The 26,920-nt window shown below is 49.6% G+C and overlaps 1 protein-coding gene across 1 annotated transcript in view; it reads right to left on the reverse strand.

The window, feature by feature from the left end:
• Positions 1-5,733: 5,733 nt before the first annotated feature.
• Positions 5,734-26,920, reverse strand: part of GABRA3 (gamma-aminobutyric acid type A receptor subunit alpha3) — a 65,787-nt gene continuing 44,600 nt past the window's right edge. The window contains exons 6-10 of the mRNA XM_039731225.1: positions 21,039-21,121; positions 16,980-17,123; positions 15,408-15,560; positions 13,136-13,347; positions 5,734-6,279 (exon numbers count right to left, since the gene is read on the reverse strand). Coding sequence (XP_039587159.1) covers positions 5,950-6,279; positions 13,136-13,347; positions 15,408-15,560; positions 16,980-17,123; positions 21,039-21,121 — 922 coding nt within the window. The 3' untranslated portion in view covers positions 5,734-5,949. The remainder of the gene's footprint in view (positions 6,280-13,135; positions 13,348-15,407; positions 15,561-16,979; positions 17,124-21,038; positions 21,122-26,920) is intronic.

Here is a 26,920-nt window from a genome sequence, read left to right on the forward strand (position 1 = left end):
GGGCCAGGTGCACTCCCCCAAGCACTCCCCCAAGCTAGGCAGGAGAGGCCGAGGTGTTCCTCTGGCCAGGGACAGCTGGAGTGGATCCCACCAGGTGCTGTGCTCCCTCCTGAAGCCGACTGAGGGTGGAGACCTCACCCTGCTCATTCCCTGGTTGTGCCATGGGCTGAGGAGCAATTGCTTTGTAGCACTCAGCTGTTGAAAGGCATCTCAGGAACATCCCCGTGTCCAGGGCAGGACAAGGGCTGTGTTGGAGCAGCTGGGACACTGGGGACTAAGTTTTCCTGACCCTGCTCCATGCGACAAGCCTGCACTGAGCCCCCAGAGTGGGGGCAGGCTCTTCTCCCTTGCTCCCTTTATTCCCCTCCAAAGCTCAGTGGGGAGGGTTCAGCTCACTCCAGAAGATTCAGCAAAGAAAATGAGAGGGAAGTAAAATAATTAAAAGTGGCCATTCTATCTTTCAAAGACAAAGAGGTTTGACATTTAGACGTAGAGTTTGTGAGCATAAATATACACACACTCATGTATATATATATTAATATATAAATATGTAAAAACCTTTGGCTGATGGAACAATAACAAGGTCAAACAGTAAATATTTATACCTGGAAGCCATCAATCTCATCTGTGCTGTGGCTTCTTGCCAAAACTACCTTCAGAAGTAGTTTAGCTTGATATGGAGAGGATTGGTGAGTTGCTTGGGTGTTTTTTCGTCCTACTTTAATATTAATAGAGCGTTTATGTTTCCACCAATGTGTCCTTTGCCCTGGATGAGCCCTCCCCAACCTCAACAGGAGTATTGGAAATGTTTCTCTGCAGTCTGCAAAGTCCACATAAGTGTCTGATGGGATGGGCTGAAGTGTGGCCCCAGGGAGGGATAAAATTCGGGGAAGAGGGCCTGACACTGTGTGCTGGGACAGGCCCACCCCAGCTCTCCGCCACTCCCAGGACCAAGAACGTGGAAGGGGAGCACTAACACATCCCTGCCAAACCCTTCCCAAGGAAATCCTGCTGGGAGGGCACCTCTGTGCTGCAGAGCTCTCCTGGATCCCTGGCAGAGGCAGCAGCCCCAGGCCTCTGAAGGTCTCAGAGGTTCTCAGCAGGGCAGAGGCTCTTCCTAGGAGAGGTGACCTGCAGCAGGAGAAACCCTTTCCTGGGACGGGATTGATCCTCCCCCAGGGACGGCTGGAAGGAATCCAGCACACTGACAGAAGAAATCAAGGATGAGAAATGGATGCACCTGTGCCCCTGGGATGGGCCAGCAGGGACAGGCTGGGGACAATCTTGTGCCTGGGAACAGCGAGCCCGAGGTCTGCTCACACAGGGATGTCCTGCAGCAAACAGAGCAGGAGCTGCCAGTGCCACCGAGCTGGCAGGGAGCAGGACAGGGGACACTGTGCTGCCAGCTGTGCCTGGGCTGAGCTGGGTGCACAAAGCAGAGGGGGGAAGATCTGTCTTGAGTGCTGGGTGATGTTTGAGAAGCTTTCAAAAATTCTGTGAGGGTGACTTCATCAGACCCTTAGGAGAACAGGTGGCACTGAGGGACCACCTCTGCCCAGCCCTCTCCTGTCACCCCACGCTGACACCAAAGTGGAGCTCTCAGTGACCTCATGCTGCTGTCCCTGCCTGTGAGGGACCCCAGAGGAGCTGTCCCTGCCTCCCTAGGCTCAGTGCTCTTCCCATGTGCAGTTTCAGAAGAGGGAAGGGGTGAGCTGCCAGAGCCAAAATGTCCCTCTGACATCTCCAGCAGGAATGAGGGACTGCACTGTGTGTTTTCCAGGTGGTGTGAGCTGCAAAACAGACCAACAGCTCATTTTTAGCACCCTAAAAGACTTCCAATCCCTGCCTGGGAGAGTCTCTTCAAGTCAAGGAAGTTTGGGCCTTGACAGAAGAAAATAAATACTGGAGTCTTGAGGTTCACAGTGCCCACTCTCTGCACAACTGTAGATTAGATGATCAGTGGTCATATACAGATGAATTTCTATACAGATCAGCTATAAAAATGGAACACTTACATGCTATCACAGCAAGCCTAAAACTGCAGTAATTGATGCTGGATTAGCTCTGGCCTGGCAAGCACTGAGAAGAAGCCCCCGTCAACAGCCTCGTGTTAACTGGGAGGGAAAAGTCCTAATTTGAGTCACTGACAGTTTTATAAAAAAAGAACATTATCTTCTCTGTGATGTCTGCTGGCAGGAGATGTTAAACCACTTATTTATAACTATCTTCCCAAAATGCCTTCCTGCTTGGAAGCCAAACTAGAAATCCTGTTTGGTTTGTTGTCTTTAACCAAAGGATGCCGGTATTTCAGCTTCCAGCTGGCAGAGAGACTCAGAGCCCATGCCAGGCTTTGGTTGGGAACAGACTTGGCTTTCGAGGCGTGCTCCCAGAGGCACAGGAAGGCAGCCTTTATCAGGCCCCGTTTGGGGAAGAGCCAGCAGATGGGTGTCACGGGCAAGCCACATCAGCGTCAGTGTCCTGGGCAGGGACAAGAGGGGAGGCACAGGCAGGAATTCACCCCAGGGTGACTGGATCACTGCAGGAAGGAGGGAGGAGGCTCAGCACTGCCCCACTGCTGTGTGCAGCACTTCAGGAGACCCAGCCCCTCTCCTGGGCATCAGCCCTCAGCACTGAGCCCACCCGGCCTGGGCAGGCAGCAAAGGAGCCCCAGGGTGCTTGGGGCTGATGGTAAGAGACACATTACTGTGTCCAGTCCTGGCCCCTCAGTTTGGGAAGGATGTTGAGATTCCTGAATGTGTCCAGAGGCTGGAGAGGGCTGGGAACACAAACCCTGGGAGGAGCCACTGAGGGAGCTGGGGGTGCTCCCCTGGAGAAAAGGAGACCCAGGGGTGCCCTCCTCACCCTGCACAGCTCCTGGAAGGTGCCTGTGCTCAGCTGGGGCTGGGCTCTGTCTGCAGCAGCACTGACACAGCCAGAGCACACAGCCTGCAGCTGTGCCAGGGGAAGTTTAGGTTAGACGTTAGAAAGAAATTCTTCACTGAAAGAGTGACTGGGCACTGGAATCATCTGCCCAGGGGGGTGGTGGAGGCACAGTCCCTGGATGTTTAAAAAAAGCCTGGATGTGACACTTGGTGCCATGGTTTAGTTGATGAGGAGGTGTTAGGTCATAGGTTGGACTAGAAGATCCTAAAGGTCTTTTCCAACCTAATTAATTCTATGATTCTGTGACAATTTATGGAGAGCTCTACAAAACAGGCACTGACAGACAGCAACGTAGCTCTTAGGGAAAAAGGGATTTTGGGGAATTCCCAGGCTAGCACAGGAAACTCCCTCTGCATCAGGGCCAGCTAAGTCAGCTAAGTCATTGGATGCAGTATTTAAACTTGCTGTAATTCCATTAGTAAACACAACATACTTTTGTGACCATTTTATTGTGTTGGCTTTGCTTGTTGTAGGGTTTCTATTCCATTCACTTAGGCCTGAGTATTATAGTGGCATGAATGTTTTATGAGAGCCTTCATCTAGCTTATTTAAGGAAATGTTTCCAAACCAGACAGCTGTAGCCCTTCCTGGTGCAGAGCCCAGGGAGCAGAAGGGTGGCAGGAAGGGAACTGGAAGGGAACTCACTGCTGGAGGGAGTGTGGGAGTGCCTTGGGGGTGAGGGGCTTGGGGACACGTCCGGGCAGTGATGGGGCAGCTGGGATGTCACAGTGGGGTGGCTGCAGCAGCAGCAGGACACCCAGCAGGCAGAACCAGGTGCCAAAGCAGCCAGGATGTCCTTCCTGCTCAGCAGAAGGGCTGGGGTGGTGCACCCTCCCCTCTGCTCCTGCACCCTGATGCTGCAGGCAGAGTGGGAGAGCTCCTGGGTCTTCCCAGCCAGAGGGAGCCACTGGGATGGAAGGCACTGTGGAAATGACATGGTTTGGGGTGCAGATACTGTGAGAGAGGACGTGGACAGAGCTGGTTTCCTTAGCAGCAGTTTGGGGGGGCAGGGTCTGGTTCCTCCTTCCCAATGTTGCCAGCCATGTGGATGTGCTTGTGGACTCAACACCCTGGGACTGGGCTAAACATCTCCAAACTGCTCTGCAAATCTCACCTGTGGGCAGGGGGAGTGACTGCACTGCTGTTGAGCCAGGAGGTTGGTAAGGGACAGGCGGGACATGCACCAGTGCTGTCCCTGTAGGACAGCGTGCCCTGGCCTCCCTCACTCCATCCTGACTATCCCCCATGGATGTTCCAGGTGGGGCAAATCCTGTGCCTTGTGCTCAGCCCTGCTCCTGCATGGGCAGGGGAAGCTCAGCCTGGCACAGGGCCCAAAGGAATGCTGAAGGCATCACCCTGGGGGTGCTGGGGCCTTGGCTTGGCTGCAGGAGCCCAAAATGTGCTGGGGGCAGCTCTGGGGGGCAGCCAGAGGAGGCCTAAGGAAGAGGGGGTGCACCCCTCTGTGGCAGCAGGACTGTGCTGCCCCGAGGAATATCAGGCACAGGATGATCCTTGCAGGACAGTGTGCCCATGGATCCAGGAACAGATGGCTTGGATGTCACCACGTTGTGCTGGGAAAGGGACAAACACCAGTTTGGGTCCACTGTGGTGGTCAGGAAGGGAGAAAAAGCCTCTCTCCAAGGCACTGGAGGGCTTTCCTTGCTGGAGTGTGCAGTGTTAGACTGGGCCTTACCTCAGCTGCTTTGTGGGATGGCACCTGGCTCAGGTGGCTCTGTGGGACAGCAGTGTCACCCTGCTCTTCCAGAGAGCCCCTTCTGCTATTTTCTGTGGTGCTGAGGATGCACCAGCTCACCAGGGGCAGGGAGAGTCTTGGGGACCACCCATGCCCTGGCTCATCCCTGTGCCAGGTCCCACTGTGACCATCCTGCACTGCAGCAGGGATTTACACGAGCTGGGCTGCCCCAGGCTGTGCTGCTGCCCATCAGACACGGGAGGAGGGAGCATCCCTGCCTAAACCCAGGTGTGAGCACTGAGGCACCCACGAGGGCTGCTGAGCAGCCATGGGAAGGGGAAGGGGAAGCTGGAAGAAGGGGCTGGGACAGGGAGGATCTGCTGAGAAGGATAAGTGGATGGGGCCATAAGAGAGAGTGACAGACCATCCACCTGAGCAGGGGCTCTGTGGTTCCCAGTCCTGCTGCTGGGTGCATGCAGCCCCACAGCTGCCATCTCCTCCAAGGCTTTGTAAAGCTTCTGCCTGACTGATGCTGAGGAAAATGATTTCTCTGATGGGAACCACAATTCCTGCTAACATGAACTGCCCCAAGACTGCAGGATGCCAGCCAGACAGGACCTTTCTGCTCTGGAGAGACAAAACCAGCTGGGTTTGGTGAAGACAGACAGGAAGAAGACCTGCAATGCCTACAAGATGCTGCCAGCCCTGCAATGGCTCTGGGGACCACAGCAGTGGTAGGATTGCCCCAACTGGGCCACAAGCTGGCCCATGCCAGGCTGCTCCCCTGTCCCCACAGGTGACCAGCTCACCTGAATTCACAGCCCAGGTGCAGGACCCAGCACGAAGTGCCAGGCACTGAAAGGAGCCTGGCTGAGTGACTGACACACCCTGCAGCCAGGTGTCAGGAGCATCCCCCATGCCAGGGCAGCACATCTCAGAGGAGGAGGAGCCCCACAGCATGAAATGGCAGAGGCATGAAGAGCATGGGGACCACAGGAGGTGGCAGAGGAGAGATGGCAGCACAGGGAGACTTGGTTGGATGGGTGACAGCAGACTTAAGATGTTAGAGGCACAACTTGTTATGATCCCTTATTGTTTTTTTTTTAGCTTTCATCATCAAAGTAAACAAAACCAAAGTATATATGGGATTAAATTAAAATCACAGTTTTGTTTACATTATAAAAGAGTGAAATAGTAATCATAATCATAATATCAACTGAACAATAATAATTAAACAAAACAAGAAAAGAAGAAAGCCCTGGAGAATTCCTGCTGGGATGATGCTCACAGATGGAAGGTTTGTGTGACCTGTTTTATTGTTTGGGGATCATTCCCTTGATAGCCGACTCCCGGTTCACATAGGTGGCCCAGTAGACCAAGTTGAAAATGGCAAAGAGGACTGGGAAGACGATGCGGGACATCTTGTCTACCTTGCTGACGCTGTTGTAGGTCTTCTTGCTCTCGGGGAGCTTCTCCTCCAGGCGGGGCATCTTGGGGGGCACGCTGGTGGCAGTGGCAGTGGCAGCAGCACTCTTGGAGATGGTGGGCAGGCCGGGCTCCTTGGAGATGTTCAGGGCGTAGGTGGTGCCAACGATGTTGTAGGTGTTGTTGGTTTTCTTGGCCAGCGCCACCGGCTCTTTTTTCTAGGGGAGGTGGGAGGGGGGGAAAAAAACAACAAACAAACAAACAGAGATGAAGAGGCAGAGAACGGCACGGAGAACGTTCTGTCCTCTGAGTTTACCTGCTCGTCCAGGTGAGAAGGTGGAGAAAGGTGTGAGGAGCAGGAGGCCAGGGAGGGAGGAATGTACCTTGTGAAAGGAGAATGCAAAAAGGAATGGCACCCCGTGCGGTCATCCTTGGGGAAGAACTGGATTTTCTGCTTGGCTGGCTGCTTCCTGGGTCAGGTGAGAGGAGGACACAGCACACAGGATTACAGCTTGATTTTATTTTTGGTGGCAAAAAGCCATGTTAAGAGTACGGGCAACAGCACTGCAATATTTTTGCACCATATTTCAATGCCCTGAGTTCCTCACAGGAATGCCTTACGATTTAACATTATGATGTTCAAATTGTTTCTGGAACCCTTTAGAGAACCTCATGATCCACCCAGGTCAGATGCAGAACAGATGGAAGGCATTTGCACCAACCAGGATTTCTGGAATGCTCAGCACAGCACTACAGGGCAGAGGAAAAGCTTTCCTCCTGCCTTCCTACCCAAGGGATGCTGAAAATCATGGGAGGTGAGAGAATCCCTCCACAGGGCTCTGGGGGACAGCATATGTGCTGCAGTGAGGACAAATTGCACAGAGGATGGCACGAGAGGCCCCCGTGTGTCAGATGAGATGCACTGAGGGATGAGGGTGAATGCTGGGGACAGACACTTCAGTGTTCATGAGGATGGGTGGGCAGGAAGATGGACCTAGGGGATCATGACAGGAGTTTCCCCCTCTCTGGGGATCTTCCTGCTGCTGCCAAGGACCTGAGACCAGCTGCACTGTGTTGTATAAAGCAACCCAAGGCTACAGGGAGAAGGCCACTGAATGAAATCTGCACTCAGGTACCCCATGGGTGCCTCCTGCTACACCAAGAGCCAGCACCAGACACAGCAGTGCCTCATGGCGGGACCCTGGTCTCTAAACTCAGACCAAGGTGTGCCTTTGGATGACTTTTTTCTGCTCAAAAGCAACTGAAACACAAGCTGAGGCTCATCCAGGCATTTCCCAGGGCTGCTGGGCATGGTCACGCATGTTCCTGTGAGAGAAGCACTTCAGGAGGAGAGAGGGATTTGGCTTTCAGTACTGCACTTCCATTTTACTTGTGTCTACAGTCACCATGGATATTCCTGGTTACCTTAGGAAATGAATTTTCCACAGGGATTTTCAGAGGGGCACTAAAAGCAGACTTGTGTGCAATCTTTAAACTCCTCTCCAATAACACCACAGCAATTAGAGAAATTAACTTTTTAGGAGGAGGTCTAGATGTCTTCAGGCTCCAGACCAGACTAAACCACTGTTTGGACTATATTCACAGTATTTTATGGTCTTTAACAATTAACTGAGTCTGATTCTGTGGTCATTAGAGCCATGTTAACACATTCCCTCTGCACAGTAGATGAACTTTTCCTGCTAAAGAACTGACAAAAAAGCAAGTAAAGGGCTAAAGATGCTTTGCTTATTAGAACACTTAAATATGCTTAAGTATGATTACTTATTAACACAGCTACAGGAGGCAATAAAATAATTAAAAATCAGTAATGAAATGAAAAACAGAATGTTGTTCACAGTGATTGGCAGTGCACTGTGATTACCTTAGTATTAATCAGCCATGTTATTCATTAGAGGAATAAGATGAACACCAGTGACATGACAATTTCAACCTGGACAGCTTTCCTGCCCCAGAGTTTGGAAAGTGGATCCATATGAAAACAGCTGAAATGGAGTAAAGTCAGGCAAATCTGGGTGCTGTGGGTGGTGACAGCGAGCTGCTGCTCCCAATAGTGTGATCCAGAGACCCCAAGCATTTATTTGGGCTCCCCTGGACCTCAGATCAGGATGTTCAGGCAGAGCAAAGGCTTGGGAACCTTCAGCCAGGGCCTTTTCCCAGCTGCCCATGGAGTTCTCACCCTGGCAGAGCTGGGGGCACCCAGAACACCCACAGTGCCCACCCACTGGAGGCATCCATGTGCTCTCCATTGTTCTGCCTCTGAGGTGTCAGAGAAATGGTTCAGCCTGGTTGCTGGGCTTTATAAACAAGTTTTTCAGGCAAGGTTTTGACACTCAAACAAAGCAAATTGTGCTTGTTGCTGTCAGCTGCAAAGTAGCTCCCAGCCTTCTCCCTGCACCTTTATCTGTGAGGAATTCCACATCCCCCTGAAACAGAAGGACAGAGTGGATTAAACAGGAGGAACCCCCACATTTGCTGTGAAAACTTGTCCTATTTAAAACATCTATTTTGCAAAGCAATTCCTGCACTTATGGCGCCATTGGGGCCCAGGGAGACTGAATTGCTGCACAGAGATGTCCTTGTGCTGGTCTCCTGAGGGGAAAGCTGTAGAATGTGGTGTAGAGATAAATCTGTTCCCTAGATAGTGCAGTCTGACAAGTTGTTCAACAACACACACACTGGAAAATAATAGTATTTTTTGCTAAATATTCTTGTCTTCGAGCTTCTCTGATGAGGAACTAACAACAGAACACCTAAATTATGGGAACTACTGCTTCTGTCTATGATTTGCTTGAGATTTCGTTCTCTGTTCCTGCTCCTTGGCAGGAGAAAATTTGGATTGGAAGCACTATGCCTCTGACAGGCAACTCTGAAAGTCACCAGTATCTGCAGAACTCAGGAAATCCAAGTATTTGCCATTTGTCATTCTAGAGAAAAGTCACTTTAGTGACCCCCAAGCAGCTCCAGTCTCTGACATACCTGTATCCTATAACTCAAAGCCCAGCAGCTGCAGTTGCTGTTGCAGTTGTTGTTGTATCACTCCTTCCCCACACCAAACCAAAATTCCTCCTGCAGCCTGTCAGAGACTTGATAATTCAGATTATATGGGACTGGTCCCAGTGATCTTAGGCTCCCTGGATCACCAGACAAAGAGGTTGGATGGATTAAATGATCAGCCCAACACACCACACAGTGATGAGAGAAACGAGGCGGAAATGCTGCTGAAGAATGATTGATGGACTGTGCTGAAGGTGCTGAGGACATTAATCATTGGCACTGTTATCACAGAATCCATTAGGTTGGAAAAGACCTCTGGGATCCTCATGGAAATCATGGAGATTGCAAGTACAAAGAACAAAGGACACATGGGCTGCAGAGCATGACCAGCAGGGAATATCCCAGCAAAACCATTGACCACAGTGAGGCAGACAAAAAAGAGAAGGGTCTGAACCATCCTGAGCCCTGAAGAGTTCAACCTGGTTGGAAATGGTGGCCTGTCAAGGGTGGTTCTAGTTCCTCCAGGATTGGAACAAAGATTCCACAAATGGAAAGAAACAAAGGAAAACCAAAAATGATTCCCAAGGGAGCTGGATCAAAAGTCAAGGTGGAGAATTGAGTGGGTTGCACAAAAAGCCAGGTTTCTCCAGCCAGTAGAAAAGGCACCTTATGCACGTTTTTCTTAGTAAAAAGTACATTAAAAGCCCAGACCTAACCTCACCATGCACTGAAGAACTATTGTCTTATGACAAAAATAAAGATCCAGGATTCTTCTCTATCCAAAGCATGTTCTGCTTTTATGTATCTGGCTGCAGATACTTGTGCTGGTTTTGTTGTTTCCTGACACTCAGAATTTCAGGGTGATGCCATTCAGGCACAGATGCAGAGCTAGATCAGATGCACAGACATGGCATTGCAGGCAGAAGTGGCTTTAAGTATCTTCCAAGAAATCAAAGCATCTTCCATCCTGAGGAACAGACAACACCTTTTGTGGTAAACTCACTGGTAAATGTCATCCTTGCAGTTTCCCAGCAGCAAAGTCACCGCTCCTTCTTCTCTGTTTGGATCCTCACTGTCACAGCCACTCAAAAAATTACCTTGAGGTGGTCATTCTTGTGGCTGGGATGGTGGATGATCTCTCTGTCCAGACACAGCCCTTCTGTCCTGAAGTGGATGCTTTTTACAAGGTATTTTGAGGATGATGGAGGTCGGGAGCTTTGCTGGCTACTGAACCCACGCATCTTTCAATCTCTTTGGCTTCTCACTCATCTCACACCTCTCTGCCATCTCACACCTTCCTCCTGATGATGTTTTGTTTTTAAGTCACCTTTCCTTTCCTTTCCTTTCCTTTCCTTTCCTTTCCTTTCCTTTCCTTTCCTTTCCTTTCCTTTCCTTTCCTTTCCTTTCCTTTCCTTTCCTTTCCTTCTTTTCTCTTTCCTTTCCTTTCCTTTCCTTTCCTTTCCTTTCCTTTCCTTGAATAATTTCTTAACTGGGATCTCTAGTTTCTTACTTTTAAAAAGGAAATTATATTGTTTTGGAGAGCAATCCTTTCCTTTCCTTTCCTTTCCTTTCCTTTCCTTTTTTCCTCTTTGGACCCAAATACCTCTCTTCAATTTGATCTGCACTTCTAGGCTGGTTGCAGCCACTCTACCATACAAAAAGAAAATAAACTTTTCAGCTACAATTAGCAATTACTGATGGCAGGTTGGAAAGGCTTGGAAAAGATCTTTGGGTCCAAAAAACATAAGTAAAACCTTATCAGAGTGCAGGCTAAAGGGAAATTTTTAGTGACATCTATGGTGTTATCTGCTGCTTTTAACTGGAGAACTGCAGAGAATGTGCAGAGTAGCTCCCAGCTAGAACCAGCTGTGGCTACAGCCAGCACACCATCGTGATTTTATGATGCAGAGACCAGCAATTCACCAAGATCAGCCCAACATTTTAGATTTGATGTGAAAAAACCATAGATTTCCCCATCTAAACCAATGGTTTGGCTGAGGGGGAGGGAAAAAAAAGAATAAACACAGTGGGGGTGTCTGTCAGCAACCAGCAGCTTTCCATGGTAGTGATTTTGTCCAAGTGGCATGGGAAGCATTGCTGCTGCCTACAGTGATTTTTTTCTTGCTTATGCAATCAAACCTGGAGTGAGGATCCTTGCCATCACACCAATAAAGAACATTGCTTTTGGCTGGGGAGAGGGATCTCCAGAGACCAGGGCTCAGCCTGGGCTTCTCACTGGCAATTTTACCCTTGATACAAACACTTTAAAATGCCAGTAGTTACTCTTCTGCCTCTTCCTTTTGTGGTTTCAACCACCTGTCTTGTCAATTGTTTAAAGAAGAGCTAATTAAAGGCTGAAACTGAGCCAATGAGGCACCTCCATTGCGTAGCAAATTCTCTGCTTGGAAATACTCATTGGAATAAAGACGAAAAGCAAACATGTTGACACATCATATTCCTAAGCTCCCTGAAAGCCCATCATTCTTCAGGGAGCTCTCTTGAGCTGCAGAGACTGGGAGTAAGTTTGCTTCTTTAGTATAGATCAGAGATAGCTTGAAAAAGCATCCTCAAATTTGGAGCCCTTCCTGATTCTCCAGGCTGATAGCAATTGCAGTAAAGCCATGGAGAGCTCCCCCTCTGAAACACTCCTGGTGCTGCTTTGTTTTCCTGTTTGATTATCATGTGCAGGAACATTCTGCGTGCTCTTACCCTGTTGTTTCAGCACTGTTAGTCTTGTGGTGCTGGGTCAGTGAATAAATTGAGGAACACGCTGCTTCTAAGATAAACTGCAGCTTTCGAGCCTTTACTGCTTTTTCCACCCAGTTCACATAATTGCCCAAGGCTGAGTGAATCCTGGCTTTGTGCTGATTTGCCCATCCCTGAAAGGGACACCACGGCTTTGAGGACCTCTCCTGACTCTTCACTCATGTCAATGACTCAGGAAGGGCTTCTCTCATCTCTAGAGGCCAGGTTAGCATCACTGCTCATGGTGGAAGTGGAAGGCCATCACCTGACCCCCTCTGGACGCTTTCTGCCATGAGTCTGCTGCTCAGACCACAGCTGCAAAAGCAAACAGATAGACAGAGTCCAAGAAAGACAAGAGAGAGGCATCCAGCACCCAGTGATGGCTCTGTTCACCTTCTTTGACCTCCACACCAGAGAGATGACTGGCTGCTGTCTTCCCAAAAGTTGCTGCAGTTCTGTCAGGTGTTTAACATACAGCCCCACAACAATTTCCAACAACACATTAAAATGCAAAGGAGAAAAATATAAAGGCTCCAGAACCAAGAACAAGGACAAAGCTGATTTTCAAATTGATTCAATAAATATAAACAAGGAGCAGCATGCTACAGTAAGCGATTTCTCTGCGCAGCCAAGATTAAATCAGTTCAGAGGGAGGGGGGCACGAGCAGGGGTGGCAGAGCCTGTCAGGATGAAGCTGCCAGAGAGGCTGATCCCGAGTGAGGGGGGGAAATGTGGGTGATGCCAGGCATTAATCTGCTGCCAGTTGGCATTTGGGATTGCTGGCTTCCCACCCACCCTCTGTGCCCAGCTCACAGAGCAGCAGCTGCTGGCAGCTGTGGGCAATGGCACCAGTGTCAGAGCTGGCCAGGGGACAGGGCTCACTGGGTGTCCTGCGGCATGTTTGGGTTTTTTGGCATGCTAGCAACAAGGGATGGGCTTGGGTTGGTTCGTTGGTTTGGGAGGGTTGGATTGGGGTTTGGGAGGAAGGAGACACAAAACCACCAGCAGAGCAAACCCAAAGCACGAATGTTCCCCCTGGCAAAAAGCCATACAGAGACAGAGGGAAGAGCCAGCAGCCATGCCTGGGTGTTCCCCTCCAGCTAAGCACACTGACCAGCCCCAGGCCATTCCTGCCAGCCCCAGGCCATTCCTCCCAGCCCTCAAGAACCGCGGCACTCAGGAGCTGGGCTGGGCAGGCAGTGAGTACCATCCAGCCCCCGGAGTGCTGCGGGGCTGCACGTTACCCACTGCTGTGCTGGCACAGCTCCCTCGGGCAGCGTTTCTTCCCCACCCCGTCCCCCAGCCTTGGCTGACCTTCATCTCCTGGGCCTCCAGCACCTTCTTGCCATCCCAGGCCCAGCTGCGCTTGGTGAAGTAGTTGACGGTGGCGAACTCGATCAGCGCAGAAAACACAAAGGCATAACAGACGGCTATGAACCAGTCCATGGCCGTCGCGTACGCCACTTTGGGTAAGGAGTTTCTGGCGCTGATGCTTAGTGTGGTCATGGTGAGCACCGTGGTGACACCTGCGGGGGCACAGCAGGGCACGGGGTGAGGTCACAGCGGGGAGATCGTGCACTTGTACCTGATTCTCTCAAAACTGCTGCCAGTCCCTTCACTGCTCCCTCCTGAGCCACATTCCTGCTGCAGTTAAGGGAGGCTTACCCAGAGCTGGTCCTTAGTGCAACTCAGAATAACTGAACAGGAGGTCAGGTTCATGGGGCCATAAAATCACAGGATGGCCTGGGCTGGAAAGGACCTTACAGACCACCTGGTTCCAGCCCTGCCACAAGCAGGGACACTTCTCACTATCCCAGGTTGCCCAAAGTCCCCTCCAGCCTGGCCCTGAACACTTCCAGGGATGGGGCAGCCACAGCTGCTCTGGGCAACATTTGTCCAACCCCTGCTCAAATCAGGGCCAACTCAGGTTGCTCAGGGATTATTCTGGTTCAGTTTTGAGTACAATCAATGGCAAACATCTTCATTAAGATGAAGATTACTTTCATAACCTTCCCCAAACTCCAGTGACTAGACCTCTGCTCTCCATAAGAGTCCTGGCTCACAGGGAAGCACCTGCTCTGCATTCCTCAGCTGCTGGCAGGGTAAACTGCATGATGCTACACCCAGCTCATGTAGAATATGTCATGGAGGAGCCTCTATTTGCTTTTGCAACAAAATAAAATTGATAAAATAACAGTGAAAAGAGCAGCTAGATGGTCGTGAACCTCAGGGAGGATCAGAAACTGGCCACTCATCCAACACAGCTCTCAGGGTTTCAGAAATACTGTCTTGTCACCTGCATGGATGGACACCTGGGATCCTGGGTCCTGCTGTCAGCAGCCCAAGCTGCCAGAATAAATGTAACAATGATTTATCTTAAACAAATGATCTGTTGCAAAATGTCTTTTAAAGCTTTTTTCATTAAAGCAAGCAACCATTACCATCCATTTTCCCCAATAATGTGCTTTTCAATTAAAAATGCATTAAAAACATTATAAAAATATTGACTAATTTTCAGTTCCCTTAAGCCATACTCCTGGTAATTTGAGAGTTTCAATTCAATATTGTTGACAATACTTTCTAAGGGGCAGGGAAAAAAAAAGGAATAAACAATTTGAGTTCTCATTATTTTCTTAATAGGAAAGCAAGGCAATTTGGGAGCAAAGACATTTGTCACACAGGTAGGTTTTAATTTTTCAGTCAGCTCTTGCCTGCTCAATCTGAGCTGCTGCTTGAGGAAACTTATTTCACTGCAATTCTCAGGATAGCACAGGAGGGAATCTTATATGGTATCACATATCCCCTCCCTGCTTGGGATATTCTGTCCAATATCCTCTCTGTTAAATGGAATCTGCTGGGCAGTGTTACTTCCAGGATATACAATCCTGCAGCATCACACCTGCTCTGGGAGTGTGCCTGTGTAGATCCTGAACTAAAGGTCTTGACAGGAAATCACAAAGCAATTCTGTTATTAAATGCTTGTAAAAGCTATTAATATATGTGCAGTGCCAGCCTGGCACTTTGCTTGGGTGAGAGGATCTGAAAGCAGCAGAAGGAAATAATAACACTATATTCACCATGCAGTTATGCTGCCTCAGCCCAGGAACTTGTTATGTGGAGCTGTGACCAGGGGCACATTAGCAATTTCAAAGGTAGGGCTTTAAATGCCTCCCCGTGTCCCTATCCTCTGCTCTGCTCCAGAGCCAGCACAGATAAGCAGACACAGCCAAATGCATATAATTAGATGATCAATACCTTGATTACTGTTAATATTTATGGCTGGGCTTGTAGCAGAGACATGGCCAGGAGTATTTTTGCAGTGATTTGTGGGGAGCAGGCTCACTGGGAAGACACTGAAAGCGATCCTGGGGAATGGCCAGCAGCTTAGAAATGCTGGTCAGGGCCTGGCATGGAGCAGCCCTGATGCTCAGTGTATTTCCCTTCCTATTTCCCAGATCCTGGGGAATGGCCAGCTTAGAAATGCTGGTCAGGGCCTGGCACGGAGCAGCCCTGATGCCCAGTGTATTTCCCTTCCTATTTCCCTTGCTCCCCATGCTGAGAGGAAGCCCTGTGCTCCCAGACTCACCAAAAACCGTGCGGGCAGGGACGGACTCCCTGTTGAGCCAGAAGGAGACCTGGGACAGGATGACAGTCATGATGCAGGGCAGGTAGGTCTGGATCACAAAGTAGCCAATCTTCCTCTTGAGGTGGAAGTGCGTGGTCATGACGACGTATTCCCCTGCAGAGACAGCCAGGGAGGGATGCTGGCCACTCCCGAGATCCACCCTGGGCAAACTCCCAGGTTTTCATGGGATTGTGGAGGGAAGGAGGGGTGCAGCAGGCACACACACGTGCCAGGTGTGTGCCCAGCACAGCCCAGGGGGCTCTCACATCACAGCTGTGCTTTCAAAACACTTCTCTGGGTCTTTAATTGGCTACAAAACGGGTATGGGACAAAGGCAAGCCAGTGTGAACAAGTGGGCAGTAAAATCTTTCACTGTTTTGCCCCAGGCACAAGGAGCCCGTGGGGTCTCTCCTGACCCTGCTCCCATCCCAGGGAGCCACGCTGTGGGTAAAATCCCTTAAGCCTGGAGACACCCTAACAGTGCTTTAATAGGATTGCAGGGCACGGGATTTTATTTTCTCTGACAATCCTGAAATTATCCCACCTTCCCTCACTGAAACCATCTCAAAAATCCAGGCAAGTTCTGTTGTTAAAGGTCCCACCTGTGAACTGAAGAGGAAGCTGTTCCTATTTTCCCTCAACATCCTCTTCCTCCCCCCAAAGCTTTGGGTATTTTCGTTCTGTGCCTTTATGTTGTGAGCGTGGCTCTGCTAAATCATTACACACAGGAGCCTTTAGCAGCTTTCTCACCACTCCAGGTTATTCATCTGTACATTTTACTACAACGTAAGTAGAGAGATGGGCCAGATATTATGACATTTAGTTCCCTGGGCTCCCCACATTTCCCCAAGGGAGGTGAAATGAGTTGTTACAGACAGACACTATTAAAATCAAGTGCACCAGAGAGGAAATATCCTCAAATGAGAGAACTACTGGTGCATACAGAGGGAAAAATAAAAGGCAAAAAAGAAGAATTATGAGAGACACACATGAGGTAACAGAAGCTATCAGTACCTGGATTCAGAGGGGAAGGGAGGAGCAGCAGATGGGAGAGAAAGATGATTAATATTGGTCATTAATCAGAGGAAACATTTGTTTGGGATAATCCTCTATTAGTTATGATAATATTTGTGCAAGCAGATGCAGTGAAAACCACACTGAACATTATGTTGCCTTCACCTCCCCTGCCTGCAGTGCTTTCCTGAGGGGCTGGAAAGGAATCCAAGACAAATGAGCCCTCAGCACCACAAACCAGCTGGACAACGTGGGGCAAATTTTCCACACAGCAGATCATTTTTAGATGCTTGAGATCAGTTCTGCTAAAGACTGTGGGCAATAAGACTCTTTCAGTGGAAACCACTGAAAAAACAACCTCTTTGTGCCTCTTGGTGACTGCTGAAGATGTCACCAGCCGTATCCTCCTGGCTTAGGAAGTGCTGTGCTCCTGGACTGCCTCTATAATGATCCCAAATCATGGCATTCCAAGCCCATCTCGTGCCAGGAGGAGCTCAGCCCATGGTGGTCCCACAATACCTGTGCTGGATCGAACCATCTCTGTCCCAACCACGTGGCCCAGCAGGTCATACTGGTTCAGGCGAGATCCACCCTTGGCTACTTCCACAGATTTATCCTTCCCCAGGGTCCAGGTGTAGATCACCTCTGTCTTTGTGTAGGCATCTGCAGAGGAGGGAGAAGAAGGAGGGCTGTGCTTCTGCCTGACCTAAAATATACCAAAATTAGCCTGTAGCCAAATGAATCTTTGCTGTGCATCTCTCAGAGCCACATGGCTGAGCACAGCCAAGCATGGCCAGAGACCAGGGCAGATCAACAACTGTTAAATCAAAGGAGCAGGAGCGAGCTGGGCTTTTTGGAAGGGAGCTGCAGAGGGGCAGGGCTCTGTCACTGAGAGACAGGCTGTGCCTGTGATTGCTGACTCTGCAAGGGCTGCCTCCAACAGGGACAACATCCAGGCCAGCAGGATGCTGGGGCAGCAGGGCAGCACAGCCCTGCCATGCCAGGGACAGGGAAAGTCCTGCTGGCAGCAGCTGGCAGCAAAGGCTGAGTGCAAATGGGGCTAAATTTTAGGTTAAAAAATTAAAAGTTTTTACCCTCACTCAAAGGCAACCCTCTCCAAGGCTCTCAGATTTGGAGGTGGTGTCCTCTCACACCTAAATGCTTTTTCCTGTTGCATTAATAAGCAGCCAGGACTCAGTTTCTTTATGCAGGAAAAGCCCCTTCTTTATTCTCATAACCCATTTTTATATAGTCTTTACAGACCTTGTATTCAACTCCAATTGGCTAGTGGCTTTCTTGTCACTCAGTTAGTTGGTTAATAACTGGCATTTTACCTTTCCATCAAATCTCTCTATTTTCTGATTGTTTACATATTTTCTTCACTGATTCTCGTGGGACAGATTTATTGGTTATGCAGGTGCAAATTTATTTTTCTCACTAGAACAGGTTGTTGTGTTAACTGCCTTCATTCTTATCATTTTTTGTTATAGGAACTTATTGCTAGCTTAGCTAGAGTAGCAGGGCCTAAACCATATTTTATAAGGCCTTTCTTTTATAATATCTCTACCTGTCTGCAACATTTTCCCTGTGTTTGTGGCTGAGCCCCTGCTCTGTCCTCACAGCCAGTCCCCCTCTCAAGAGTGCTTTTGGCTTTTCCAGTCCTATGGTTATCCAAAAATTGAGTCTCTCCAGACTGCTAGGATCTATTTCTCCCCATAATGCCCAGAATTCCTGTCCATACCAAGTTTGCACCAGCTTTTTAAGCAAGAACCAAGTTCACTAAACCAAGCCTTCAGTTAATTTCTACCCACCACCTTCTCCTGGTGAAGACCTGAAGGAATTATTTTCCTGGGGTCAGGTCAAGCAATGTGTCAGATCTACTGGAGAAACACCTCAGCTCCTGCTCTGTGGAAGATTGTGTCCTGAGAAAACCACATTTCTGTGATCTTTCTAAAGCAATCTCAGTTATTGCTGCACTGTGGGTTTGGGCAAACCTGCTCCACGTTAAGCAGGGGCTGTGCAAAGCCTTGGGAGAGGTTTTGGTGATCAGCCAAGGTTTCTCAGCAGGCCAGAGCTCCGCCTAAGCTCTTCTGGTGCAGGCTGGCACCTCTCCCCCATGTGCAACACTCTGCTTTTCCAACCCCTCCTTCCAGCCCTCCGCATGCTTCTGGAGCTCTCCATCCTCCTCCAGAGCTTTGTGCAGCTCTGCCATTGCTCCTCCACCTGAGGGGCAACACCTCCTGCTCCACAGTCCCAGTCCAGCCACTGCCACCCCCAGCCCCAAAGGAACTTGCCCACAGTTTCACTGCCATCATTCCTGGTAACTCAGCTGTCTGTCTATCTGCTTGCCTGGGACAGAAGGGTATCTGATGTCACACAGGCATGGCATGGATGCTTGGAACACGTTTCATGCCAGGCAGCTGCTTTGGTTCAGCTCAATGCCTCGTTTGCAATGCAAAATCCAATCCAAACAGGGACAGCTCGTGGACATTTAGAGGAGCTGGTAGATTCAGCAGCATCTCCTGCTCCCCTGTCTCAGATAGCTGCTGTTCCAGTGTCCTGTGATGGCTTAGGAACAGCTCTGCAGTGCACATTTATCTTCAGGGAGCAGGGGACAGGCAGAGCCATCCCCTCACTGCACTTGGCCCAGGGGATGATGGAGGTGGGCAGCTGAAGCTCTCTGGAATGGCTGGTGCCCTTAATTCTCCTGCAAATTCCCTGCCTTGCCCCCTCAGGGGCTGCTGGGGTGGCCCAGGGACAGAAAGCCACTGCTGAGTCACTTGTGGGGATCAGCAGAAAATGGGCTGTGAGGCAAACTCAGCATCCTTTGGGCAGCATGGCTCTGGCTCTGGCATTGTCCTTCTAATTGCAAATCTGACCCACTTTAGGCTTCTTGAAAATGAGCAGCTTCCAGCTGTCAATGGCTTTTTAGTGAAAACACTGGTTTAATCCCACTCCAGCACAGGAGAGGTGAGCTCTGATGCTCTGTGAGTGCTTTAGAAAAAGTCACATTAATGTTAACCAGGGGCAGCTTTCTGAGCTCCTTGTCTCAAAACTCTCATCATTCAGAGGTCAAATCAGTAAAAAAATAAGCCCAAAGGGTGTTCCAGCAGAAATACACACATTAATCTCTTTTCCTCACCAAGAAACATTATAAGCAATTAGATGTGCAGTAATCTGCCTTCCTGCAAGTCTTGTAATAATCCCAGAGTTTAGGCCTGAGGTATGAGATTTGATATCCCTCCTCACAAGGTCAATTAACATTAATAATTCATCCTTCTCTAAGGCCTTAGTGATGTCTTGTGGCAATGAATTCTACATTTAATTAGGTGCTGCCTAAGAAATAGCTTTATTTCAGTAGTTCTGAATAATCCACTTTCATGGGTACAGTTTGTCATGAGGCAGAAGAGCAGATGCACATGATAAATACGATTTCCTCTCCTGCCAATCAAACTTTTCAACTTTGTCCTCAGTTAGTTCCCAAATGGCCACAGGAAGCAAGTGTCGCTTTGGGAAGGTTGGGGTTTCTCTGGGGGTTACTGGTGTGGGCTCATTCTTTAGCTGCAGGTGGGAAACTCTCATCTAACATAAATACAGACTAAAAGTGGTGCTCAGTTTGTTGGACCTGGCAAAGGGTCCAGGCAGAGCCAGACTAGGATGTTTATTTTCACATCAGGGTGAGCCAGGGTCCTGGGGTTTGGCTCCCACTCACTTTAGGAACAAAACCAAATGAAATTGAACGTGCATATGGGAGAGATAAGGGAATTCTATAGGGAGCCCAAGCACTGAGCAGCTGCAAGTCTGGGAGTCTGGAAGCAGCTTTCAACTCACCAGCAGCCTGCAAATCCTCCCTGAACCAGGACCCTTGGCTGCTGGGGCTGAGACTCCCAGAGCTCCCAAGCCTTTCACTTGAGAGCAGCCTGCCTGGCTGAAGAGGGGCAGGGGGTTTGTGAGCTCCACAGGAGCGTGGAGCCAGAGGAACCAGGTGCTCGGGTGGGACACCACTGCTGGCCCAAATCTGTCTTCTCAGCATCCCCTTGTGATGAAGGAAAAGCACAACTCAGATTTGTAATCATAGAATCATTAATGTTAGAAAAGACCTCTCAGATTATCAAGTCCAACCACTAACCCAGCACTGCTAAGCCCATGTCCCCAGGTGCCCAAAACACACATTTTTTGAACATTTTGAGGGATGATGACTCCATCACCTCCCTTAGCTGACCACCTTTACAGTGAAGAAATTTTTTGTAATATCCAATCTAAACATACCTTGAGGTCATTTCCTTTCATTCTGTCACTTTTTACCTGGGAGAAGAGACTAATTCCCACCTGGCTACTTTCTAAATGAATTTACAGCAAAACCATAGGTGTCTAACCCATCCTGTAAGCCTGAACTGAGCACAGACTTGCTCAATGATGAATTGCATGTATAAGGCACCAGAAAAAAAAAAATTGGTCACATTATCATCAGCAAAAATGAATGTTACTGTTACTAAAATCCTGTGTGACACCAGCCACACAAAGGAGTGCTCTTCAGCCCTGCAGCCCCTCCTTGCAGGGGCTGCTGGGGGTACTTACAGCTCCCAAATTTCAGGGGGCAGGCGTGCACGTCCATGGGGAAGTCCTCCAGGTGCATGGGGCACTCGGCGTGGATGGTCAGCCTGCAGGACAAAGCACAGGGGCTGCTCAGGGACAGGCTGGCCCTTCTGCCACAGCCTCCTGCAGCCAGCAGCACTGGCAAGGGCCTGCAGGTGCTCACCAGCCTCGGGGCAGAAGGTGCCCAGCTGTGGGGAGGACAGAAGGACACACATCTGGCAGCTTTTCCATGGTGTAAACTCAACCCTATTGACCCAGTTCATCTTCAGCCACTGAGAGCAGTGGGAAACCTGCCAGAGCCCAGGAGTGCTGTGTGCTGCTGGCTCAGAGCTCCTGGGGCCAGGGCACACCTCAGGGACCACGCTGGCAGGCAGAGGGAACAGCCCTGGTGCCCTGGAAGGAGCTGAGGGCTGACACATGGTTCCAAGTCCAGATCCATGAAGCCACCAGGGCACAACAGCCCCTGTCCACGTGGGACACCTCATCCCACCTCCCCTGGCTCCCCCCTCCACTGCGGAGGATGCTGCAGGCAGGTGAAGAACTGGAACATCCTGGGGCTGTCTGGGGGTGTGCAGGACAACCTGTGCTTCCCAAATCCCCCAAATCCCGGGAGGATGCCTCGTCAGGAAGCAGCTTTGTGAGGGAGGCACAGCCATAAAAGCAGAGTGCTGCAGAATATGGGGCCAGGCATAAAAGGATCCATGATAAAGGGCTCTAAAAAAGGGAGCTCGTGTTCCTTCCTGGAGTACTGCAAAGAGTACAGCCAGGGAGAGGCAGCCAGGAGAGACAGCTTCCCAGGAGATGTCTAAAACAATCTTCTCTGAAGGAACCATTTGTGGGGAAAAAAAAAATAGGACTCACTTCTGATGGCTCAGCAAAACAGCAAACAAACCATGGCAGGAGCAACATGTGGATGGAAAGGGCAACTGCAATGACTGATGGTGGCTTGTGGGAAACTCAGGTTGAGAAGCTTCTATTGAGATATTTTTCTTTGGCTAGAAAAATGTTCAGCTAAGTTATTCTTCACAGAAAATACTGAGGCTTAGTCAAATGCAAAATAAATCCTGAAAAAATAAAGGCTTTGGTTTTTGTTTGCTAAAAGCAAATAATAACTTCTTTTTTTTAGGAAATAAAATTAAAATAAAGGTTATTTATTTTAGGCAGACAAATCTTAAATGCTTCTATTAAAAAAAAGGACATTTTAAAAAATTTGACATAAAAAAATTCAGTGGACAAAACCAAACCCTTCACAAATTGCTGTAAAAAAACCCTGTGGAGGAAACAAAGCCGAATAGCTGTGAGGTGGCAGGGGTGGCACAGCTGCAGTGAGAAGGGACACCCACACACAGGGACAAGGCAGCAAACCCTGCCCAGCTGCTGCACTGGAACCTCCCCAGCACCTCTGAGTTCTGCTCTGCCGGGTGAGGAAAGGAGCCCTGGGATTTCAGAGCCACCTCCAGCCTCACCTGCAGCACCCACAGGGCTCAGGAAAGCTGGCAACCCACGAGAGAGCAGAGGAGTTAAATCAAGAAGCAGAGGAGGAGAGCTGCCATAGCTTTGGTGGGGCAGAGCTGGGTGCCCCAAACTCTCTGGAGGCCCTGCAGCACTCAGAGCAGGGCACCAACCCCCAGTTGTCCCAGTCTTTGGGAATGTCTGGCAGTTCAGTGCCCCAGAGACAAGGGCCTGGCCTGCAGTGGCTGTGCCAGTCCTGCCTGAGCCCCTGCCCATGGAAACCCTGTGTCCTGTGAGAGCCTGCTAGAGGGGATGCAGGGGATGCTGCGTGTCCTGCTTGCTTCACAGCTGGTCCAGCCTGGCTTTCCCAGCCAAGCCAGGAACCACTGTGTGCCCAAAGCAACTTCTGGAGACAAATCACTCTGTCTGACTTGGTGATCTCTCCTTCACAGTGCACTGAATGCACCTGTTTTACATGAAAGAGAAGAAGACCTGACCTTTAGACTTCAGTCAAGGCTCACTGAAGACTGGCAGGGATTTTCACAAGCCTACAAGCACAGTGTTGTAATTATTTTCTCCAGGGCACTCAAAGGCCACTGTGAACAAATTGCTCATTTGCTCTGATGCCTCTCTTTTCCAATGTGGATTTCAAGAAGCAGGTATAAAAACCTGGCAGCCTGGTGTGGACTTGACTGCCTTGCTCTTCCTGTTCTGTTTCTTTTGTGATGTTCTCTTCAGCCAGCTCAAAATCCACTTGGGGAAGCTCTTGGCTGGCAAGCTTGTCAAGCATATTCTCACAGATCTCAGTCTTCAGTTCTTTCTGAATCTTTTTCCAACTGCAATGGACTTTTTGCTTCTCATTTTGTCACTGTCACTTGTGTCAGGGAAATGTTGAGCTATTTCCCCAGTCTCCCTCAGCAGCCCACACCAGAATTTTCCTTTTTACCTCCCTGTTTTTTCATCTGCTTCACTCATTGCTTTATTATTTCAAAAGGCTCTTAGCTGGGAGTTCCCAAAGTTGGCTTTTCCAAAGGACCTAATCTCTGACCAGTGCCCTCCTTCTGATGCATCCTGCAAAACATCCAGGGAAGTCTTTTCCTTCCACTGCACTGTCTGCAAGTGTTGGCTGTGATCATCAGCCACTCTGAATAAGGCTGAATGACCCCAAGAACTGCAGATTGTGGGTCTGGTGCGTTTGTGCCATTTAGAGCAGCCAGGAAGAGCCTCAGAGGGGAGCAGGACAGCAGCAGAGACTGGCCTTGGCCAAACTCTCCTGCCCTCTCCAGGCCATGGCCAACAAGAGCAAGTGATGTCAAGGGAAGGAGACAATTTTATATGGATGCTGGATGACCCCCTCTATGTGTCTGAATGCAGCAGTTGCATTTTAAATCTAAAACCTATTTTATTAGCTGAGCCAGCAAGCAATAAAACAAGAAATCCATCAACAAACCACTGGAAAAGCAACCTACTCTGCCACTTCTCCACCTACAACTGAAGGAGTTTTTAAGTTTCCCGAAATTAAATAAAGAAATGAAAAGTTGCATAATTCCAGCGAGATGAGTCTGGTTCAGCAGCTTCAGCCAGCCACAGGTCAGCAGGTTCACAGGTAACACATGAAATGTCAAAATGCCAAACCACAAGGAATGTCTCTCCCTTCCCAGACAATTACCACAGCCTCTGCAGCATTTGGATGAAAGGGTTTATTGCAGAAATTCTCATCTCTGCTCCTTATCCTGTGCAAGGAGCTGATGGCCAGAGAGCCACTGCGTTTTGCTTCATTGCTCTGATGGGCTATTCACACCCAGCAGCCTTGAAAAGTCTTTAGAAAGCCTAAAGAACACCTAAAAAAATAGCCAAGCTGCCAGAAATCACATCAGCCAGCAGTTGTAGCCTTTGGCTCATCAGTCCCAGGCACCTGCAGCAACTTCTGCAGAACTGTCTTGAAGCCAAACCCCAAACTCCTCGTGTTTTCTCTCCACTTTGCTGGCACAATGGCACCGAAAGTGGAACATCCAGGACAGAAACTGTGGGTTTTTTGTCTTTTAAAATCACAGGAAGTCCTTTGAACTGCGCCAACACAATGGCAAGAAGCGTGAATCAGGCTAAACATACCTCTGCCAGGGCTGAGGGGATAACAAACCTCTTCAGCTGCGTTCTCATGGTTACCAGGAGCTTAGCAAAGCCTTTGATGTGTCATTAGAGCCCCTGTCGTTACCTGCGTGCAGCTGCAGGATGAGCCAGGATCTCAGCCCAGTTTCTGGGACGCAAATGTAATAATCCCTCGGTGTGTGAGTGCTACAAAAACATGACAGCACCCTGCACGGCAGGGCTGGCTTTGTTTATGCCAGGGATACTGCTGGAGTTTTGTCCTGATTTCTTCTCCAGGAGGTTCATTAATAACCACAGTCAGGCCGAGCAGTGTTTACGGTTTAGGCTGTGGGAGAATCTAGGTTAGGTTTAATTGAGGGGTTTCAGCTTGAAAGCCAAATTGCTCCTAGGATCCTCGTGCTGGATCTGGAAGCACTGATTTCACTTTCCATCCTCCCCCAGCCCCTGGAGATTTCAGCCCATGATGGCAGAAATGCAGTGAGATAAGGTGTTCTCTGAAGATTTCTCCCTCCTGGGATAGTTTCCTTAAAAAAAGCCTGTCTGTACAAAGCCAAACCTGGAAAACAGATCATTTTTGTCTTTGGATCTGCTCTGGCAGGGAAAAGTTGGAACAAATCTCATCTTGTTGCCTGCTTGTGTTTTTATCAGCCAGCCAAGCTCTGCTCTGCTTGGATCCGTCTGTGATGTTTTCTGGGATCAGCCCTGGTGTGGGAACAGACAAAGAGCTGCCAGCCCATACAGCCCAGCAGAGCTGGAGCTGGGCTGTCCTCCATCGTGGGCAGGGGGCTGCAAAGCCTGGAGCCATCACAACCTGCCTGGGGGCTGAAAACCCCCCAGCCAGTAAAGACACCCCAAAAAGTCTTTGCTGAGGGAGAGACACTGCAAAGCTCTGTGATTTCAAAAGGCAGTGTGGGGAGCCCAAAGCCCTGAGTGTGGAACAGCAGGTAGAGGATCTGCTCTGGGATTCCACAGCTCCTCTAGTTCTGCACGTGTCCTGGGCTCAGCTGTCCCTCCTGCTCTGCCTCACCTGAGGGATCACAGAGCCTCCTTCCAAGGACTGCACGTTGTCTTCAGCAGCACAAGCTCTTGAGGCAGAGCCTTTGGGCATGCAGCGAATGTGTCAGCCTGACAGGTAAAGAAAACATCCTCCAAGTGCATAACTTGAGCACATATTGTCTGGGAACCACTCTGACAATAACCACAAAGCCTCAACACGCCATTCTGACAGGCCCTGTTAAGAGCAGAAGAGCTTTTTAAAGCCTGATTCACAAAGCTGAATCCCATCAGCACAGCATTAAACTTTCACTGGTTTTCTGTGCTTCAAGGCTGGGGAGAACCAGAGCATTATCTGTGTGCCCCACACACTCTGAGACAGAGTGCACCCAGAGATGGCTGGCTACTTTTGCCTCTTCCTTAATAAAGCCATGCACAATTCCCAGGTTGTTGCACTCAGGTCTGACACCAGAGTTTAGAGACCATAGCTGGGTTTTTGTGAATTACTTGGACAGTGCAGGAGCTCTGCAAGAAGAGACTGCAGAGGCAGAGCTACATAAGAAAACTGCACTCCCCGTGCTCTCTGAGGCAGCTGGAGGAACAGGGAGGATGCAGAGGGATCAGTAACCCTGGGGAGCAGAGAAATGCAGCTCAGTGCAGAGGTCACAAAGGTTGTTTTGTGGCCCAGGTGCCAAGGCCTGTCAGTGGCCAGGGCTGTGCACTGTGACATTGCACTGATCCATGAGGAGAATGTGCCATGACTGAAGGAAATCTCTGGATGCTCGGCTACAGCTGCTGTGCAGCTCCTGGGAGCTCTGGTCAGTGATAAAGAGGCTCTCTCCAGGAGCTATAAATATTGTCACACAGGTGTAATTTTGCTGGATGCATGTGTCAGACTTGCTGTTCCACCAGAGCAAGTTCATCTATAACTGTAAGCCTTGACTAAGAGAATTTGGCTTTCCCAGCAGGATAAATAGCAAGAGACGTGGCTCTAATTGCACATCAGCAGAGCTGATCCCTCAAGGATATTGCCTAGTGCAAGGGAAAGGAGCAGGACATTCTCAGGAGTCAAACTGCATGGCCAGGTATCAATCTGGACTGAGCCTGCAAGAGATCACCTGGGCAGTGCTGCCAGGCACTGGAAATCTGTGGAAGCTCAAATTCTCTCCCCAGAGAGGAGGACACCCCTTTGGTATTTGCACTTTGCTGGATGCCAGCTGTGTGAGTTTGGCTTTAAGGTCCTGCTCCTTCCTTTGAGGACACACATACCCGTCCCTGGGTGTGGGGAGGACAGCAAAGGCATCACTGGG

The sequence above is a fragment of the Passer montanus genome, unplaced genomic scaffold, assembly GCF_014805655.1.
Source record: "Passer montanus isolate IOZ18808 unplaced genomic scaffold, ASM1480565v1 scaffold76, whole genome shotgun sequence".
NCBI lineage: Eukaryota > Metazoa > Chordata > Aves > Passeriformes > Passeridae > Passer > Passer montanus.